General features: G+C 34.5%; 2 protein-coding genes across 3 annotated transcripts; one reads left to right on the top strand and one right to left on the bottom strand.

The window, feature by feature from the left end:
- Nucleotides 1-3,363: 3,363 nt before the first annotated feature.
- Nucleotides 3,364-16,618, top strand: LOC136817956 (iron-sulfur cluster assembly protein SufD-like). Of its 2 annotated transcripts, XM_067074303.1 has the most exons (4): nucleotides 3,364-3,424; nucleotides 6,881-7,517; nucleotides 14,777-15,131; nucleotides 15,416-16,618. In XM_067074303.1, the coding sequence occupies exons 2-4, from the start codon at nucleotides 7,376-7,378 to the stop codon at nucleotides 16,425-16,427; spliced, it is 1,509 nt and encodes a 502-aa protein (XP_066930404.1). In that variant the 5' UTR covers nucleotides 3,364-3,424; nucleotides 6,881-7,375; the 3' UTR covers nucleotides 16,428-16,618. The 2 variants fall into 2 exon arrangements, with proteins under 2 accessions (XP_066930404.1, XP_066930405.1); XM_067074304.1 differs by lacking the exons at nucleotides 3,364-3,424; nucleotides 6,881-7,517 and adding an exon at nucleotides 8,958-9,137.
- Nucleotides 16,619-16,671: 53 nt separating this feature from the next.
- On the bottom strand, nucleotides 16,672-18,366 carry LOC136817959 (synaptic vesicle 2-related protein-like). The gene has a single exon (XM_067074306.1). It carries the CDS (start codon nucleotides 18,326-18,328, stop codon nucleotides 16,931-16,933), a length of 1,398 nt encoding a protein of 465 aa, XP_066930407.1. The 5' UTR covers nucleotides 18,329-18,366; the 3' UTR covers nucleotides 16,672-16,930.
- Nucleotides 18,367-22,205: the final 3,839 nt, after the last annotated feature.

Below are 22,205 nucleotides of genomic sequence, written 5' to 3'. Positions count from 1 at the left end.
ATGATCCCATTTTGCTGACCTTTTCATGGCGTTCTTTTTGTATAGAAAATTTTCTCGTACGTACACGCAGCAGGTACGCTGGCAGATTCTTGTATACGCGCTTTTTTATTTATAAGAATGGTGTTTTTTCATCCTAAAATATTCTTACGGTATTTTTAGATTTGGATTCAAACCCAGCCAAAATTTAGCATGTAGTACATGCCTCAAACAAAAATTTGGCATATTTGCGGAACCTTTTAGCATTGCTGGGGAATAATTGGTAATTTAATGGTAGATTGCACTTAAAATGGCATTCTTAGGTTCAGTTGCCGAATTCATGATGGTGGCATTCTTACCATATCCTTAATTTTTTGGCCAATTTCATTTTAAATATTCTTATAAAGTATATTCTTATAAAAAAACGTGTCTCCATAAGTCTTTATTTACATAAACTACCTATATTTTTTATTCTTTTCCTAATCAAGGCTAATCTACTTATACCTATACAATTTTATATCAAAGGCAATGACCTACTTTTTTATAGCTTAGCGACCAGCTTAAAAATCTCCTTTTGAGTTATTGACTTGTGACCTGTCTTGATTAAAGTCATTTTTGACTCATTCATTCATCATCAAAAGGTTGCCAAGGAATTTCGGTTAAAAGCCCTTTCCACACTATCCAGATGATCTGGTTTCACCCATTTTATCACTTTTACCATCTTGATCGTATCGTGTAAATGCACCTTTAATCTTTTTATTTATTAATATTTACTATATAGTGATAATAGCGATTTTTCTTTTCATTATACTATCTAAGGTATGCGATGATGCTATACGCAGTGGGGAAGATAGTGATTTTGATTGTAATTGCTTTTTTGTGTGGCTTTAAATAAAGCTCATTAATTACTTATTTATCCAACGTTTGAGGTTTGTGTTTAATTCGATTTTCCGTTGATTTGTATGTGTGACATGAGTAAAAAGATTTCTCACTGTCAGTTTAATGAAAAATGACTTGAAAGTTTGTTGGTATTGATGTGCTTTCTAAATTGGGAAATATTTGGGTCTGGTTTGTTTTTACGGGAGGGGGTTATATTGCCTGTAGACGACCACGGCTTTTTCCTCGACACCGCTGTTGGGATACACGTTTTTTTTTTATAAGAACAAACTATATAAGAACATAAGGCTTCGAGGCCCAAAAATTTAAGAACATTCTAAGAACATACTAAGGCTTTGGAGACTTAAAAACATGCAATTTCTCAAGAAATTACATCAAAATGCTCAAAAACTGCTGAAAATAAGAACATTTTAAGAACATTTTTAGGCTTCAAATCCAAAAAACTAAGAACATCCGAAGGCTTCGAAAATTTTTGACGTTCTTATAAAAAAAAAACGTGTAGAGATAGGGAATTGAATAAAACGTACATCGATTTTTTACGGGGATATTTATTACTCATCAGTTTTTAGTTTTAAAAAAGAGCCGGGGAATGATGGAAAATTGATTACTATTCTCCTATACAAAATGATGTGTGGTAGCAACACTTGGCCGGTATGCCCTTGTGAGTAATGTAATATTCCCTCAGTTCCGCTCGATTATTGTTACTGTCACCACGTTGCTCTATGTTTTGCGTTTGGAGCGAGAGCCGGTTCCTGTGGATCTCACACAAATATTAGATTTAAAGAATATTAAAAAAATGTTAAATTTGGCACCAGAAGAAATCAATCCCTCTACGGAAGCACGGCGTAAATCTTAAGGCATCATTTTCACTTGCCTTGAGATCCTAATATCCTACGGCGTATATTTCCAGGACGAGGAAACGCAAAGACTAACAAGTAAAGTGGTTTTCTTCTCTGCTTTTCATAGATAATATAAGCTTAGTATGGGAAGCTCGACCATTTCTGAAATATATTTTGGCTGAGGATTTTAGTTTTGAGATTTCAGACTTGTTTTTTATTTGTTGCTTATTATTTTATATCTGTTGACCGTTTACTCTATGAATTTTTACGGAACCGACTTGATCGGATTATATCTGTAAGTAATTAAGTCTGCGGTCGCAGTCGAAGGCCACCTAAAGGCTGCTTTTTCGATATCTATTTACATGAAGGTAGAGTAGTAATTTTCAGTATGACCCGGTCAGGTGTTGAACAAGCAAGTCCTTGCTTACGGCAGCCGAACGCTCTACCTTTGAATTACGGTCGATCGGATTATAAATATAGTTATGAAGCTTACTTTACCTTACTTTACGTTGTAAAGATATTGACATGCCAACCCTGGGTATTGTCATACTGTACAGTAAGGATACCGTCGTTGTGAAATGACAGTCATTCTTGATTTCTAGCTACTAAGCAACTTGCTAATACTGTCTTTGTAGTCTAATTCTAAAAGAATCTTAGCAACTAAAAGCGTGATAATGAAATAGTTTCGTGGTATGTAAAAAGGTAGTTTGCGATAACATCTTATCATGAATTTAAGGCGTTTTCGTTAGAAGACGTGAGAGATGGGAAACTTCTCTCTCATGATGTTAATGAAATTGTACAATCTTATGTCGTGATGAAAAGATGGAGGATTTAGCACAAATTGACGTGATGAAGACGAAGTAGTCCGAATCGCAGATCTCGCATGTATTAGTTTATAAAGAGCACGAATCTGTTAGTTGATGCCAGCAGCCTAGGTTTAAAGGCAATCATTTTACATGACATGACTTGATATGTTACCTCTTTTATGGTCTCATATGGCAAATACACGTTCTTTTTTTTTATTAGAACGTCAAAAATTTTCGAAGCCTTCGGATGTTCTTAGTTTTTTGGATTTGAAGCCTAAAAATGTTCTTATAATGTTCTTATTTTCAGCATTTTTTGAGCATTTTGATGTAATTTCTTAAGAAAATGCATGTTTTTAAGTCTCCAAAGCCTTAGAATGTTCTTAGAATGTTCTTAAATTTTTGGGCCTTGAAGCCTTATGTTCTTATATAGTTTGTTCTTATAAAAAAAAACGTGTACCTTATTTCGGTAAGGAAAGGCTATCATACTGAATCCATGAAATTTGTATCAAAACGTAAGTTTTTGAATGAGGTAGTCACATTTTTAGTGATGTTTTTAGGTTTGACGGTGTACAAGGTTGTAAATTCAATCGATATAATTGGATAATTTTTTTTTTTGTGATTTTCATTTTCATATCTGGGACAACAAAAATAAATATCAAGGCTGGAATAGTGTTTATTTTCAAAGTCAATATGTGCCAAGGTCGATGATGATGTTTAAAATCCCGCCTTATTTCAAATAATGACAATTCATTCAACACTTTACATCTGTGTTTACCTTGACCTTTCTCAGAAAGATTTCTGTTTCACTTTTTATAAGAAAGAACTGAACTCAATAAACATGTACCGTGGTGAAAACTTTATCATTCATTGGAAACTTTTCTGGTGCATTTCCACTGTTTTTACCAGGTATACTTTCAAATATTGTTTCCTAACTGTGCACAGAAGTTAATAGCCTGAGTTAAGGATTGGAAAGTTTTCCGAGAAAAAGGAAGGTTGTACGGTTGTTATCGGTTATACGGTAATCGAGGTCTTAGTAGACATGTTGACCAGGTTCGCTCAAAATGTGTGAAAGACTTGTGGTGTGGCGCAAATTCATGAAACGATACGTAAAGTTTTTTGTCAGTTCATAATCCTTGTGGGCTTGAAAACTTCTAATGCATTGGTCTTTTGGGATGCGCGTGGGCTAGCTGCGAATGGGAATTCAAAGTTTTGTGTAGATGGGGTGAATTATCACTTATTCTCAGATTTTAAAAATTTTTGCTGATCCTTTGCTGATTTTGCTTGAACCTTCAAGTTTGTGTGTGATTGTGTGACCTTCAAGAGATGGAATAACTTTTCCGGTAAAGAGTTTGTTGTTCTTATAATGTAACGATTTCAAATATTATATAACTATCTGTAACTTTGATTTTTTCATTGGTAAAATTATTTTCCATACAGTGTAGTATATATTGTATGGAATACGAGTTATTCAGATTTATTGGATTTTGAAGGATGATTATTAAAGCAGATATAACAGTCGATCATCGTGTTTGAGATAAAGTGCTCTACTCTACTATACTATTCTTTTGTATAAAACAGCAGGACACCAAAGCAGAGCATTGAATTGAAACATTGAATTTGGAAAGTTTGTTTATATCCTTTTGGATGGTTTAGAGGCCGAACTATTTCAGTTATGAAGTATCTCCTTAGATTGGATAAACATGGACTGGCTCCTCTTAAATACCGTGCTTTCTTGCTCGTTGTGTTGATGTCTACACAAAGGGATTTTCCTGCTCGGTCCAGCGAGCTCTGAAACCACCACAAGACACGTCCGCACTTCTAAGTACAGTGGAACCTCCAATCAGCGGACACCATCGGGGAGTAAGCAAAGTGTCCGTTTAATTGGAGGTGTCCGCTTTTTGGAGACTGTTTTAGTGGCGTTTGTTAAAAAAGGGGGAATAGGTTGTGTTCGCTATTTAGACAGTGTCCGCTTTTTGGGAGTGTCCGCTAATTAGAGGTTTTCACTTCTGCTTGCCATAATATCAATCATATCATTTCCTTTCTGAATGTCGCATATTTACTTCTTGTGGTTTTTACTGTTTTAAAACAAATTGTGGTTTCAATCATCTTTACTATAATTCTGTTAACAACTATAATACGTAGGTTGGATTGAATCTTTCTGATCAAAAAACGCTTTTCTACTTTGTCAATCATTTTTGTAGTAACACGAGGAATATAGTTTCTGGTAAAATACGTGTTGGCCTTTCCTACTAGTTAATGATTTTCTAAGCACTTCGATGTTTTGACTAGACTGGAGTCGTTTATAATGCGTGTAATACAGTATAGTAATATAAGCGTTATATGATAATACGATTATTGTTACGGGATTTAGTTTGTATAAATTAAAATTTCTTCCCTCTATTGATTTCTGCTTTATTTCTACTATGTCTGAATTACTCGTCTAGCTTTCTAGACTATATTTTGACGTTTAGAAAGACTTAAGTGGTAACTGGTTCAATTGTAGGCTGTGCGCATCCTTGAAAAAGTTCTGTTACAAAACACAACATATTCGAGGGATGCAGGCAGCCTGCTTTGATTTATGAGAGACCATTTTTCATATGTTTTGAGGGTGCTCAATTTTCAGGTCCTTAATCTATAAAAGTGAAACTTCATTATATTAGTATCATTATGCACCCCCTTCTCACAGACCCGGAAGGATTTTTCCAGGCAGTGGAAATAAAAATAATGGACTGAAACTCAATGGGGATTGATAAATCCCATATTGTTTATGGCCGTGGATTTAAAATCTTTTGTTTTAAAGTTAAAAATTTCAGTGGGGATGGGAAAAATAGCATAATGTTTTGGAGTGAGGATTGGTTCATTTGATTATTTTCAGTGGGGACAAAAATTGTAGGATAATCTTCCACCGGGGACGATATTTTGGCTAATTTTTTCCAGTGTGAAGGGGTCCCAGTGGGTCTGTGAGAAGGGGGTGTCATTATACTCCCAGGTAGGAGTTCGTCCCACTGGATTTGCGAGACTAGGTATGGATCTAAAAGTAAAATGCAATTTGCGGATTGCCGTGGAATAAATGTACCGTATTTCCGTAGAAGTATTTTTCGTTAAAGGATTATAAAAATCTCCTACTTTCAATAAAAAATGTGTGGACTCGGTGTGGACCTCTAATTTCATCACCTATGTTTCTTTTAATACAATCACCCACTCCTTGTCAGCTGCCAAATAAACAAATGAAAATCTTTCCCCGAAAAGCATTTCTCATTAGACAGTACTTCATATTTTTGGCACGCGTAACAGAAATATCGGCAAACCACACACAACCCACTGGACTGTCATTTCAATAAAGAGGCACTTCAGTACTGTTTATATTGTCTTTGTGATTTTAGAGATTTTATATTTTGACTGGACTTTCTATGGTCTTTTATGGTGTCAAGCACGGCGATGATATAACGGTTTTAAAGTTTCGATTCAGAGGTTATTGATTTCGCAACTTAATGAAAATATTTCACGATTTAGAAATAAAACGAAGATTGTAAACGAAAAAGGGAAAATCTAATTGTTTACAGTTTACATCATGTGGAGGATGGCGTTCGATAATTTTGATACTAAGTTGAAATTGTATGAGATCCTTTTCTTTTTCAATTAGTCAGGTTCGGAGGCCGAGTCTTAGAGTCAGGTGGAGGTGCTAACCAAATTTTAATTACTTTGTTTTTGTCAGGAGCCTGTTAATAAGACTAGACATTATGCATGAATGGATTAATTGATTTAGCACATCATGGATTTAAATGTCTGATAAATGAATCGCGAAGTTTGTTTCATTAATTAGCATAGTTTAATGCTCTACAGCGATAAAATGTTCAGGTTATAGACCTACTTTCATGTACATAACTTATTACCAATCCCCGTAAAAGGGAAATGCTTGTAAAATGCTTTCTATAATTCGAATCTCTTTGTAATTCGAGCAAATAAGAGTCCCTTGATAAGACTCATTGCGCATCATTGGGTTTTTTATGCTTTCTGGTACAGTTGACTTTACGCTAATTCGAACTCAAACGGGGAATCTTATTTGCTCGAATTACAGAGAGATTCGAATTATCGAAAGCATTTTACGAGGTTTCCCTTTTACGGGGATAGGTAACAAGTTCGAACTATAGAAAGATTCAAATAATAAAAGTTCGAATAAGCGAGAGTGTACTGTAAAACCTCGGCGTTCATCAGTAAATTAAGCCTGGGATACACGGGGACGAGATGTAAACACCCCTGTCTCACTAACCTGATGATATATTATGGTAAAGGGCTAGCATTCTCTCTATTAAGACCATTCAAAGTCTAAAATCTTTGATATATACTTTTTCTATTCATTAGGTGCCAAAAAAATCGATCAGATCAAAAAGCACTTGTGAAGAGCTCCTCATAACAGAAAGATTGGATTTCAAAACAAAGTTTTTGTAGAAGAGTTAAACTTTGAAGAGCATCTCTTATCAAACCTTTCACATAGGACTATTAAGAGGAATCATTTACAATCACTTACGTCGATATATTTCATTTGGGCTTTGGAAATATATTTGTCTTTTTAAAAAGCATGTTAGCTTAACGTATTACTATTGAGATCCTCTAACACGAATTGAAACAAAATAATTGCATCAAGTTGCACTCATCGAAATATATATCATCAAAATATTTGGGCTCCTTGGAATAATCAATCTCGAAATCGTTAGTTTTGTCAAAAAGAAATCTACGTGCCAAAATTTTTCCTTCTGGAAATCTCGAGAATCGACGAAAATCTGGAAAACACAGTTATCAAAGTAAATTTTACCAAGGAATCAAAGAACGAGCAATCTGGTAAAAGAGACCGCAGTAATGGAGACATCGTTTGAATACGATTTGGAAACTTTTCTTGACGAATACGAACCATTATGTAAATCACGTGACCAAGCTCAACAACAACGTAAATCTTCGTATGCAACGCGGCTCGAACAATTAAAGAGAAGATATTTTTCAGGTAAGGAGCTCATCATTTTGAATTATATAGCTTAACACTTTTACATTCAAGAGACATATACAGTATTCGCCGTTTGTATCAAGACTATCAGGATTTCTGAGCTGTAACAATAGAACTCAGAAGTTTCTCCATCACTATTTGGATTTAGTTCTCATCTTATCTCCGCTCCACTGAGCAAGAAATTACAGTTGACCCTTTCTAATTCGATTTCAAGGGACCAAAAATTGTATTCGAATTAGAGAAAGAATCGAATTACAGAGAGAACTTTAAACAACTCTCAATAAGCTGAGGGGCCCAGTATTTTAGTTCGAATTATAGAGAGATTCGAATAATAGAGATTCGAATTAGAGAGAGTTGAGTATATGAATTAGGAAATTAATAAATCATCAAATTATTGAGACACTTATTTTTCCATTTAATGAAGCTCAAAATGTTTTCTTCACTTTCTCACTTTCATTGTCCAGATAACGCAAAAAACTGAAACTCTATTTCACTTTTCCCTTTCCAAGTAGAATAGAGATTGCATCCCACAAGTAAGCACTACTTAGCACTAGAAAGCAATACGTCTACCCCCTCTTTTCTCTATCTCGCTCCAGCTTCCCTTGATTCACAAAATTAATTCACCATAATTCCTACGCTTTTTGTCACTGAGCACAATAAGTATGAAGATCCATCCACAAGAACAAACTTTACTTATTGTTAACTTTCCCACTCAGCATTTCAAGCCTCTCTGACCTGTTCAGTTGCGTTTTTTAAGGGATGATAGTTCGAAATCTTTTGCTTGTAGATGTCTTACATTTTTTTGAGCGAAACCTCCAAACTTTTTTGTGTAACTTCTTTACAAAGTCAACATATGATAATTTGACCAATCTCTTAAAATCAGTTCTTACACGGTAATTCTTACGTCAAGATTCTATTGTTTTCTTGAATAAGTCTGTTCCAAAAAAAATCACACCCATTTAAGCTAGAGAACGTACATTACCCAAAAAGATTTAGGTAACGTTTGTTCTATTCCAAAGGAGCTCAAAATCTCACTGGCCCATACTTAAACCTCGGTTAAGACGAGAGTTACATAAGCATTAACTCTGTCTAAATGTATCCAAAGTTGGTCATGGCTTTATATAGCGACCAACGCAGCGTATACGATGTTTCCAGGACGTGAATACTTTTGTTGCCATATTTAATCAAATCTTAGCTCAAATATGGATGTATCTTAAAAACCGCAAAAAGTTTTCTAACGGAATTTGATTTCACGGAAATTTGAATATCAATACCATATTCCTATCATGGCGTTTGACATGTTGCAGAATAAGCCAAATTAGGTTTCAATTTCGTCAACAATGATGACGTCAAATGGAAGGTAAACACGTGGAGGATAATGAGTCAGTAAAATAAACAGAAAATTCTATTTCTGATGTTCAATAGTGAGAGTATATGTTTAAGGTATCATTAAAGTATTGACCAGTTATCAGTTTATTATTTGATGGATGAATAAGTTGCACTTTACTTGACTAATTTTGAAGTAAAATTTCATGCTGGTTTGATTAGAACTTAAAAACATTGAATTTGGAAAAATGTATTTGAAATTGAATGATGAAGATTTTTGTCCTCCAGAATCAGGTAATAACTGTACTATGTTTTGTTTCTATACGTTATTCGGACAAACGTAACGCAGCAAGCCAGGTTATTTGCTGGTTATTTGACTATATTTTGTTACTTTTTCAATCGTTTGAGAATTTTTTTGTTTTCGAGTACAAATTTCTAACCCAACAGGAAGTAACTAATACGAAAAGATATTAACATGTAATAGTGGCCCAAGCAATAGTTACTTAGTTTTATCAATTTACTTTCTATCATCAATCATCACGTTTAGGAAGTGGGGCGTATGAGGGTCCTGGACACCGAAATACCGACAGTTTTCACAAAATCACCGCAATACCGACACACCGACATTTTTTCATGTTTTTTTCCTTCAAAATTCTAATATGAGATAAGATGATAAGAGGGATTTCTGAGAAATAGCCCTTGATTTAGCACCGTTTCTCCGACTTTTAAGCAAAATTACCGTATAACCGTATCATCTCAAACACCTAAATACGGACACATTTTTTGTTGATCACCGAAAAACCGACGCAAAAAAAGACACACCGACAAACTGGTACATCTCCCCAGTTTGAACTTTCAAGATGTTGTTTCGCAATTTTTTATTTTTCGATACATATAATTCTCAGAGAGCATAACTTATATTCAACTTTCTTTCTGTATAGTGAAAGTAACAAACATGGCATCCTCCCCCCCCCAATATTTTGCAAAGTATTTTTTTTTTACTTTAAAAAATCGGATCCAAAAAATCTTATATATACCGTTTAGAGGGGTGAAATAAGGGTGATAAGTCGAAAATTTTCTTCGTCGCCCAACCATAATGGGCGACATATTTTTTGGCCCCCTCAATTCGATTCGCACCCCGGGGGCCATGTTATATTCAAGTTTCTTACTATAGTGAAAGTAACAGTTGCAGCAAACATAAGGATTTAATTATTTCAACATGATTTCAAAATAAGAGATTTTTCAACCTACGTACCATCTTGTGTCAAAGATTACTTAAAAGCATTATAAACAGGCCTACGACAATTTAAAGCCCTTTTCCCACCTTTTGGACTTTCTTTTTATCAATACTTTGCCATCTTAAAATCAGTATCTCGGCTAATGTAGGCTGCACGCATCCCCTCGGATATGTTTTGATATAGGCATGGATTTAATATAGAGGCTCATGAAATCTATGATAAAGGGGTATGCTCGTCGTGTATAAAACTATCGTCCGAGAGTTACCCCCGCCCCGTCTTTGTGTTTCTGAGATTTTATAAACTTGTAGCTTGATTATTAGTTTTGTATGAGTAATATTTAAATTGAACAATTGAATTTCAATTAAACATTTGAAAGAAAAACAAGAGCCGCAAAGATGCGGATAAATATTTCCTTTACAAATGTTAAAATAATAATTAATGTCCTCAAAAGATTTCAAAGTGCTTTAAATCTCAGATAACATCAAGCAACACAAGTCCCTAAGAATTTCAAAATTCCATTTATGTTATTGACAGTATTTCATAAGATGACTGTAGATTCAAAGCTACGGATCACGGAATATATCCAACCAAGCTGAACCCGACTGAGAACAACAATACAGTAATCAAATTGGCTGGAACTTTAATTTTCGTTGGGTGGACTTTAAATAGATTTTAGTATTATGTATTATTAGTATTATATGGCGTCGCACCGCCAAGTAGAGTGTTGTTGAACACATCAAAAGACCTGATTATATAATTATTTCATTAAGCTCTGATTTCCAGAAATATTATATAGCCAAAAAGGGCAAATATTTAAAATGAAAGAATGACAAAAAGGAGAATATTTCACAGTAAAAAAGAAAACCAAAGAAAATTTTATATATTTTCAAAATGAGATGAAATATTTTGCATTACAGTATACTTTCACATATAAAATATTGTAAAAAATGTAAAAATTTAAAGTAACTTTTGGAGTTTTTTTAAATAATGTACGTGCTAAAAAGTAAAAAACTTACAAAACAGGGAAACAATTTCATATTTTCCGACAGAATGCAAAAAAAAAAAATTTTCAAAAAAATGTCAGAAAATAAAATAAATTGTCATGCCAGGATCACTTGAGTTTTCTTCATTTTTTAAATGCATGTGGAAGAAAATGTCAAGTTCACGACAAAAGTTTTCCACGTTTTGAATGCACGTGTAAGAAAATCTCCAAATTTATCACAAAAGTTTCCACGTTTTAAATGTACATACTGTCAACTGCTTTACTTGGGACGATTGGTCGAAACATGGGACTGTTTGATATCTGGTCTGTATTTTCACTACAGTAACTTGTTAAATCTCTTGGACAACAAATTTGTTTTGATAACTCGACCAAGTTTATCAATCATACTTCCTTTCATAACATGTCACGATAACTTTCACTGATACAGTAGGGACAATTGGAGAATTAGAGAACGCCCGCTGCCTAACCGCCTATCGCCCGATGGGGTTAACAAATAACGCGTGTGTAACTTGCCGCCCGAATGACGTCAAACGCTCCATCGTTTTGCCATTTTTTTAATACGCCATTCATTAACTCAAATCAAATGACTTTGGAGGTTTGGTGAAATGGTGGCCAAATTGCTGTCCCATGTTTTGTCAGATAGTCCCAAGGTGGAGCAGTTGACGGTAAGAAAATCTCCTAATTCACGAGAAAAGTTTCCACGTTTAAAACACACGTTGCAAAAGATCTCTAAATTCACAACTAAAGTTTTCCACGTTTTAAAATGCACGCGGGGAAGAAAATCTCCAAGTTCAAAAAAAATTTTAATTGTACATGTGAGTTGATTTCAAATTAATTACATCCATATTCAATGCACAATGCAATAAACCTTTTAAGAAGTATAACATAACATTCTTCATATTGGGGCCGTGGTGTTCCGGATCCGGATATCAGCTTTAAAATTTGAAATTTATAACCGCAACGAGTTTTCACTAACTGTCACTAACCCCAGCAGTTAATTCATTGTTGTAGATAAAAAACCAAGGGAAATTTAATCATTAACCAGTCAATTTTGCTCCATGTTTAAATTTTTACCTAAAATCAGTTCATCAACCATTCCCATTGTTTCATTGTCGGCTTGCATTCGTTGGGTGCAAACTTTTTTCATATTGCAAACAGTATGTAATTTTTCAGGTATAACATGGTCAGATTTATTCACAGTCACTTGCCTGCGTACGATTTATGTAAATATACAAACAAAATTGAAGTTAGTTTGTTGTGAAAGTTGATAAAATGTCCTGTTTTTCCAAGACCAAGGCAAGAGATTGTAGTATCATCTCTCATTCCAGCTCATTCCAAACCAACAGAATGTAAACGAAACATCAAATCCAAAAAGTAATATTAAGAAAAGTTCACTATCGACCATTTCTTGTGACAATCGTACAAAAATCATGATCCAATTCAACTCATCAAAGCACATAAACCAAAGCAAAGAAAAGTAGCGAAAGAGTAAAAGTTGTTGTCTATTTTCTGCCATCTTTGTTTTGACAGTTAGAAACAAAGCAGTATGGTCCGATCAACAATACGCTTCTAAAACGGCCGACGTTTCCCGATCGACAAGGAGAATAGAGCGCCGTACGGATATTTACCACAGACGTTTCTCGAAGAAATGACGTCTCCCGCCTCAAAAAAAGAACATCCTACTGTTTTTACCGCCGGAGCTTGATTTAAAAAGAGACTCATGTACAAACTCACGAAATTGATCAAAACCGAGCGTTAGACTTGGAGAAGAAGGAGAAGAAGGAGAAGAAATTTTACCGTTTTAACAAATATTTCCTATATAGATAGGAAATATTTAAAAAATTAGATAACACAATGGTTGAATTTCTAGCCCTTTTTAAGAAACTTGAGGTTACCTCGTATTTTGGTAGCTCTCAGGCGAGAGTTTTATACACGATAAGCATCCTCCGGGGTTAGTACTTGGGAAAAAAAAGGGGCACGGGGATGTGCCTCTGGTCAAGGTACCTTCTTTCACCTCCATAAGTCCCAGGTAGGGCCGCAAAAAACACCAAAAAAGAAAAAAAAACAGTGCTCTCAGGGTGTAACTATTTTCGGTAATTCGGGAAAAGTATGGCAGACATTTTTTGTCAAAAGGTGGAAAATTTTGAGAAAATTTTGGAATTTCAGTCCCAGGGATGCATTCAGCCTACTCTCGGGTACCTGATAAGTTGTCCCCCGCTTAATTTCTCAAAAGTTTTTCACGCAGGACATTCTTATTCCACCCCCCCCGTTTATTAAGTTTTGAGATTTTTCCAACCCTCCTGCTTATCCCAACCCCAGCTATTAGGTATCCAAGAGTAGGGCTAATGGTTGATATTTTCCCATAAGTAGACAAACAGTAAAGATTCTCAAAACTTTATTAGCTAGTGTTTGTGTGCGAGTCCAGAAACTGCCTTTCTCATCAAAGCCTCCCCTTCAAAGATACACCCGTGTGTCACAGACCGGAATATTTGGTCAAACTTTCGTACCCGATGGGAAAAATACCCTACAATTTCAGCCCCTGTGAGAAATTGACTTTGATTTCATCTCCATTTGAAACTTAATGTTAAAGAATTGCACTCAGCCGAAACCATTGGATTTTCTGAGCTTGGAACAGTAGAATTTTTATATTCATTGGAATTTCGATAAAAGTTTTTCGCGCTGTATGAAAAAATACCACCGGGGCTGTGAGACAGGGTGTAAGATCTAGAATGTCAACTTTTCATTCTGTAAATTATACACGCTTTTTTTTTATTATAAGAATACACTTTATAAGAATGTCCATGATGAAAATGGTCAAAAAATTAAGAATAATGCTAAGAATATCACCATCATGGAATTTTGCTACTCAAGCTAAGAATGCCATTTTTAGAGCATTTTTTATTAAATTGTCAATTACCCCCAGTAAGCTAATATTTTAGGATGATTTTCCCAAAAAAGTTAAGAATATCCATGATGAAATGAATTTACACCATTCTTTCAAAAAAAAGCGTGTATGTATGGGCAAGGACTAATCCATATTATGTTTTGTCGGCGGTGAACAATGATGAAAATCAAACCAGGTTTCAAAGTCAGATACATAGGGGAAGAAAAAAGGGGAAAATCAACCTACTCGCATTTAAAGCCTTTGGAGTACTTTTATCTTCATGTTTTTCCCGTCAAGAAAAAAAATGTCATGAATTATTGAGGTGAAATACAGAGGCGAAAAACTGCTAATGTAGAGGGGGCGGGTTGAATAATGTTTTTCACTCGCAGATTCAGTCAGATATAAAAGAAGGCTGCAAGGGACGTATTATCACTAATACAAAAGTGACTTTTAGAGGTCTTAGTTCTTATTGTGGAAGTAGACTAAAATTTTTGAGAAGAGGTGAAAATCTAATACATTAAGTTAAATAAGTTCGGCTCTTAATAGATAGTTTAGCAAGGTCAAACTCTACACCACCTTTTCTTGTTAGGATCGAATAAAATTCATGCACTCAGCAAAAAAATTAATTTGTCACCGCGCGATTCCTATATTTAGGTCGGGATAAATCGTGTTGAAAACTAAATTGAATGTTATCTTTTCAACGGGGATTTTCTAGTATATCATAACTATAGGTTTTAACAATAGTCGTATCTCCTTATAATCTAAATCTTAATCTAGAAATCTTTATTCTTTACTTTTTACACTTTAGATACGAGCTTTGGGAACAGCAGTTTCTCGAAAATGAAGAAAACAATAGTCTTTCGAAAACGAAGAAACAATAAAAGAAACAACACTGAAGAAAAGGTGAGCGAAGAAAAAATGGATGACAATATGTTACGTAAAGAAGAAGAAGAACATAAGAATCCCTCAGCTTTTGATGACGATTTTGTGACCGGAAAAATGTCATCATCTTCATCATTTGAGGACGGAGTAGAAGAAGCGAAAGAGGTGAATGGCGAAGGAGTGAATGGCGAAGGAGTGAATGGCGAAGGAGTGAATGGCGAAGGAGTGATGCGTTTCAACAACGTAGAACAGAATGAAGAAGAAAATGATGAAGGGAACAGGTAAGAAACTAATACACTCTGCAATTGATTACACTTTTTGTATAAGAATCAATAAATTTTTTGTTCTATAAACTTCGAGTGACTTCAAAATGTTCTTTACGAGCTAATTCAAAAGACCCAGCTTTATGTTCTTAATATTTTTTCTTTTTTAAGGCTTCATTCTTCTTATGAATTATTAGAAAATCAGAAAATTACGAAGTAATGTAAGGTGGTGAGACCAAGTTCTCCACCTATATCAAAACTCTCGTCAATTCATTTATTTTGTAACTTTTGTTCGCTTTTAGTGACGAAAGCACTGGTTTAATATCGCATCCGAAACCGTTGCGGCAAAAGAAGACTCTCGCAATGAACAAGGCGGCTGCATTCGTTCGTAATCGTGCCAAAAATCTTCGTAAAAAGAATAATTCGGCCGTAATCAAAACAAATGATAACATCGTAAAAAAATCTTCAAGCGACACAACAGTAAACTCGAGTAGCAATCGAGAAAAGAACAATTACGACAAATTTAAAGATTTACGATGGAAACAGTCTCGATATTTATGGCAAAATGCTCGTAAACGAATGAATTACGTTGTCGGGTTTATTCGAAAGAAGGATGATGACGAATGCCTGTTAATTGAAGAAAGACAAAAATACGATTTTGCGAACTCGAGATTAGAAGTTACGCGTCGCCACAGCTTTTCGGGCGGTTACGAGAGCACAACTATCGACAGAGATGAAAATTCGAATACAGCTATGAACTTCAAGTATCTTTCACCTCAAGGAAAGAAATTGCAAGACTCCCATTCAAGATTAAGCTCAGCAAAAACTTCACGTCGAAGTTCACTGGATTCGGGAATCGGACCAATCAATTCGTTTCTTTCGCAAAAATATTTGAAAAAGAGCCAATCAAATTACAGTATGTCTTCAATGGGAGCCAGTACCGATACGCAGCTTGAAAAGCAACAAGAAAACTTTGAGGAATGTTACTTCCATCCGACTACTACAAACTTAAAACGCGAAGGAAGTTTTGAATCGGTTGAAAATATGCTTTACGATTCAACCGAAAGTGTCCGGTTCGACGAGCACCCGTCCGAGAAAACGGAACAAATTATACAACAAGAAGTTGATAATTATTTCAGTCCAATGAACAATTTTGGTAATGTCCGGAAAAATTCGGAATCTTTCGATTTTCATTCGAATAACATTAAACATGCGTCATCTTTCTCATACAGTGTAAATGACTTATACGATCTCCTAAACAAAGAAAACAAATTGAAGAACTTTGAGGCTCATTTTGATGACCTTGTTGTATAAACATTTTTTCATTCAGTCTACAATTTATTTTCATTTTTGTTAGTATATACATAAGAGTTTACATTAGGATTTTGTTTTTCCAATTTTTTTTTGAAGTCCATTTTTTAAATACATTAATATATCTAGCATTCTAAAATTCGATATATGATTACTTTATTAAAATCAGGGGTGATCAAAAGGTTGCAAAATTTATTAGGAATTAATCACTCTCGTACCCAGTGCCAATCGCACCTAGCTGATTGTAGACTTTGTTTCAATTTTGATGTTTTTCGTTGACCTCCTGGTCTTCGAAGATCAATTTGTATCATATAATCTGAAGGTAGCACATGCGTCCGATGGTTGTGCTTAACTAAGGCTTTGATGACGCTGGGTTCATGAACATATAGGTTATCAGGCTGTAATAGTGGAAATATTAAAGTGAAAAAAAATGAGGTGAAGCTGGGGTATTTTGGCTAAATAATCTATTGAAAATAATCGTATTACTATACTTAGAGTTAGATGATTTAATAATCGTTTAAATTTTGACCAAGCGTTTCCGGAAGGAGTCCTAATCCAACGATACCAAGAACGCTTAAGGACCCCATGAAAACAACAACAAAATTCCACTCTATATAAATTAAATGCTGAAACAATAGTGGCGATAAAATTGAAAAAACTTTCCAAATTGTAGCTGATATTCCTGATGCAGTACTTCTGATATTTGTTGGGAACAATTCTGAGGAAAACAAGAAAAGAAAACACGTCGAACTCGATCCAAACCCCGACGATAAAAACAACAATACATACGTCATGACGGACGGTAAACATAATAACTGCGTTAAATATGATATCGCCATTAATATAGTCGTAAATCCAAGTAGAATTTTACGACCTTGCTTTTCAACAACAAAGTAACCGATTATTGATCCTGGTAACAGGCCAAAATTGATCCAAAACGAACGTAAGATTTGAGAATCGGTCAAGGGCGCACATTTCATCATCACCGTTGCATCATTGAATCCACAAGAACTTGGGTGTTGGATTTTATAATCGATAAAGAACGGAATACCATAAAAACTGAGAAATATGGGTACACCATTAATTGATAATCCTAAAATCTTTTTCCAATGTTTTGTAAAAACTGTAAAGTAACCTGGACTTTGACCCTTTGTTATGTGTCTACCTGTTGAAATCTCTTCACCATGGAAATTCGCTGGCAATGTGATAATGCTTGTCATTGCAATCTCATCTAACATGTCCGATACTTTATCAGTTTCTCCATTTATACTTAGGAATCGGATGGATTCTGGCATCAGCAACATTAGGCATATCAGTAAAATGTACGGCAGTATTGACCAAAGAATAAAATTCCTCCAACCATACAAGGTCAATGTGAAATATGATACTCCGATTGCTGCAAGACTGCCAAATATGAATATATCGTTCAGAAATAAGACCGCTTTAGCATGATTTCTTCTGCTGGTGAATTCAGTACTATAGACAACAGTCAGTACAATACATCCACCATAACCAACTCCTACCAAAAATCTCAAGACCACATGTAGCACATAGGAATCACTTGCAACTGATAACAACACAAAATAAACCTGGAATGTGACAGCTACAATAAGTGTCTTTTTACGGCCATAGACATCAGCCATTCGTCCCCAGTACCATGATCCAAGAGCTTCGCCAATGAAAAAGGTGATCGATATGAGAGTCACTTCAAATGTTGTTAAATTCAATTCACACTGCAACGCTGGAGCAATCAAAACATTTATGTATAACACGAACCCACTTATAAACGTAGGAATGTTTGCCAAACATATGGCTTTGACCGTGAACAGATTATAAAATGGTAAATATTCAATAACATCGTCGAGGGACCGTATTAGCTTTTTCTTTTCTGTCGAAGGTTTCATTATCGCTCCTGATATAAAACGATACGACTTCTGCTCGATAACTTTGAAATTTTCTTTAACTTCTAATTAAATAAACCTGGTCGAAAGCTTCGTATTTCACAAGAAGACAAATATTGGATGAAATCAAGATATAATGCTTCTATATAAATAAATAAAACATTTTATTGAAAGGAACATCTTAAAAAATACTATTGCTTGCTTGGTATCCTCATGGTAATCAAAGACAATGCACGTTTTTATTATACCGCATATAAAAAAAGTAACAAAAGGTATACTCAAAGAAGTAAAATCAAATTATGAAAAAACTTTAAACTTAAGCACAGCAAGTTGGAGATTATAAAAAATTTCGAGATTGAAAATTTTCAGAGCAAAAAAACTAATTAACTTTTGATTGACAGCTCTCTTTCATGTCATTTTGATGAAATATGAAATTTTCCATTTTAATGGTCAAACCTATGCTACTCAAGCTAAGAATGTCATTTTTAGAGCATTTTAATTATAAATTGCCAATTACCCCCAAGTAACAAGAATGCTGTAAGAATATTTTAGGATGATTTTCCCAAAAAAGTTAAGAATATCCATGATGAAATGGATTTACACCATTCTTATAAAGCGTGTACTTTTTCAGTTCAGCGGGAGAAGGGAGTAGGGAAAAAAGAAATAGAAAGTTCCGGTTGCAAAAATCAGTTTTATTGACAATTGAATCATGTTTGATGGTGGGCATTGTTATCAATAATGTTTTTGTGTGAAAAAAACAAAGAAATTAAAGGAAAAAGTCCAATAAAATCTGCAAAAACGGCGATTTTCGGCATAATTCCGGCATTTTCAGCCAGAAAAAAAATTTTCTCAAAAATCCAAACCGCCACATTTTGGACATTACTTATACGCATCTTTGTGCAGAAAATCGGAAAAAACTAATGATGAAATATCGAGAAAATGCCAAAAAATCGGGTTTTCCAGCATATTTCTAGACTGGAGTCGTTTATAATGCATGTAATACTAATAATAAACACAAATAATGATACGGGATTTAGTTTGTATAAACGACTGGAAGAATCCGGTGTTCCAGCCTTATAGATACCGGGCCTAGCTACGCAGAAACTTGCGTAGCGAGAAAACAATTTATTAAGCAACAACAAACTCTCAAAATAAAATCAACTCAAATGAAACATTTTAACACACAAATCCACACACATTTCATTTTTAAGAATTTTTTTTGAGCGGGAAAAAATTTTAATTGCGATATTGACACTTTTTTTTTGTTTGGAGTGCACAAAGGCTTCTAGACGACTAAAATTTACTTTTTTGCTTTATTTCTAATATGTCTGAATTAATCGTCTAGCTTGCTAGACTAGCATATTTCCGGCCTTTTCGGCCGGAAAAGTATGTTTATTGAAAATCAGGCTCCGCCACTTTTTGGGAATCACCATTTTGCATCACTGTGCGAAAAATTAATCCCGAGAAAAGCTGGTAACAGACGAACGGACGAATGTGCAACACAAATAATTAAAAATGTTTTATTGAAAAAAATGTCTAAAAATCTATAAAGTGCCAAGTGAAAACGAAATCAAGAATATAACAGACAGCGTTTAAGTTGTAACTAGTTTTTTTTAATAATAACAATTAAAAAATAATTGGCTATTTATACGAAAGAATAGGAGTATACTGCTACTAATAATATAACAATTAATTCATAATAAATCATTGGTAAAATATAATGACGGATTATTTTTTAATGAAATTTCCTAAATTATTTCAAATTTCTAGCGACAAATAAAAGCTCTTCTTGCCAAAACGTCATCAAAATCTCTACACAAACACTACATGAGGCTAATCTCATAACAGATCATCCATTCTGCGCACACCACGGTCTGCTCTAAAGTGTTGTGGTGAGTGTAACGAATGAGCCATGGTCTTTAGAGTGAATACGTGTCATGCGCAGAGGATCAGAATCTGATTGGAGATTAACACAAAGTTTGAATTCATAGTCGTAAGAAAGTACAGCTAACATTCTTTAATAGACCTTATCGGAGTTTTTTATTTTTCTAAAAAAGCGATGCATTGTGGGATTGTTTCGAGTGTGTTACAAGAGAAATCTCTTAGGAACTCCTCGATGGAATTCTATTGTAATACACTCGAAACGATCCCACAATGCATCGATTTTTTAGAAAAATTAAAAATTCCGATAAGGTTTATTCATATCCACACCATTTGTAATTCGAACTAAAACAATAATCACCTCAGCTGGTCTATAGCGGTTATAAAGTATCTTTGTAATCTATCTCGCCAGAAAATACAATTTCTCGTTCCTTGAAAAACAAATGGTAAGGTGTGAAAACATTCAGTAGAAGCAGCAAAAGCTCACCTCCTTTCGATTTTTCTACAGAGACACAAAATAAATCGTAGCAAAATAACGAAAAACTACATATGTATAACCCTAATAAAAACGATACAGGGGTCACCCAGGAAGCTATAAACCGAAATATTACGAAAATTCTCTCCTCAAAGATCGTCAAATTTCATAAAGAACAACCATAGTGAGTGACCCATTCGATTTTTTACAATAAAATATTCTAATATATGAAAACGATCGCAAATAATTCATGCTGATGAATATGCTCTTAAAGACGTTTACTGATACCAAGAATTTGAGAGCATTGACAAAAATTCCCAAATTACATGCATGAAACTACTTATTCCTCAAAAAAGCTTTATTTTAAGGTTTAGTATAGTTTAAGAGAAATTCAGGAATGATTATAAAGAGAAATGGTTATGTACATAAAAATAAAGTTAACAAAATGGAATTGAATGTATTTGGTCACAAGAATTATTCCTGTTCGCTACTTTTATATAAAATGATAGAGAAATCTACACAATTTGAAGTTGTTTGCCCCCGGGGAACATCACTGTATCAATTTTTATGATCAAAACAACGAGGGTGGTAGGTTCTCAACCACCCTGGGACTGCAAAAATCAGAAAAGCTTTATAGAGTTAATAGTGTCAATAACAATAATTGGAGGTCCAACCCAATGAAATATAAGCCCGAAGGGCTAGAATCGAATCTCCTTGGTAGTATTTGAAGCCAAAAAATCCTACCAAAGTTGCGCGGCCTTGAGCGGCTCGCCTGGTTTTTACACAAATGACAGATTAAAACTAAAATTTACCGCTAAATTTCGAAAAAAATATCAATCGTAAACAAAGGAATTGCTAGATTCAATCTGTCGTCAAAAATACGGCGCATTTTTTAAGGCTTCACTTTTTCTTACCTGAGAAAGGTTAGAGATTCTACTCTAGCCCTGGTCCTACCCACCACCAGTTGTGTTGAAATATTCCGAAAGTCCCCCAAATTGGAAAATTTAGCATTAGTAACCAAACATACAGAAAAGCCCCCCTCCCAATTTTTTTCTCCCAAATTCGTTACCATTTTCATAAAATATAAAATTTTTGATTTTCTTATAAGTATTGAAATTGTAAAAAGTAATAAATTGTAATAATTTTTATAATGTAATAATAGACAAAACAGAATTGAACAAAAACATACACAACCAACCAAATGAGAACCTACAGGAGACACAATACATTGATATACCAATGTTCTAGTTTCAATAAGTGTCCGTAACCAAGGGTGATAGATAAAACACCAACTCAAATGAGCTAATCCATAAAAAGATCCTTCACCCCCCCCCCCTCTGCGTTGAAGAGCTCCTTTTTCCGTGCAAAAAGTGGTCTCAAAATAATCTAAAAACCCACGAGAGGGCTCTGAAAGACTAACAAAAATAATTGACTAAATGTTAAGGGGATCTCTAAGATTACAGTTGGTATCAACAGGGAAGACTTCCACACTTCCGAAATAGCTTGCTTAACATGCGAGGGGGA

The sequence above is a fragment of the Clytia hemisphaerica genome, unplaced genomic scaffold (genome assembly GCF_902728285.1).
Source record: "Clytia hemisphaerica strain Z4C2 unplaced genomic scaffold, Clytia hemisphaerica genome assembly, whole genome shotgun sequence".
Lineage (NCBI taxonomy): Eukaryota > Metazoa > Cnidaria > Hydrozoa > Leptothecata > Clytiidae > Clytia > Clytia hemisphaerica.
Note: the sequence above shows the minus strand (reverse complement) of the source record. Positions and strands in the feature narration are given on the sequence as shown.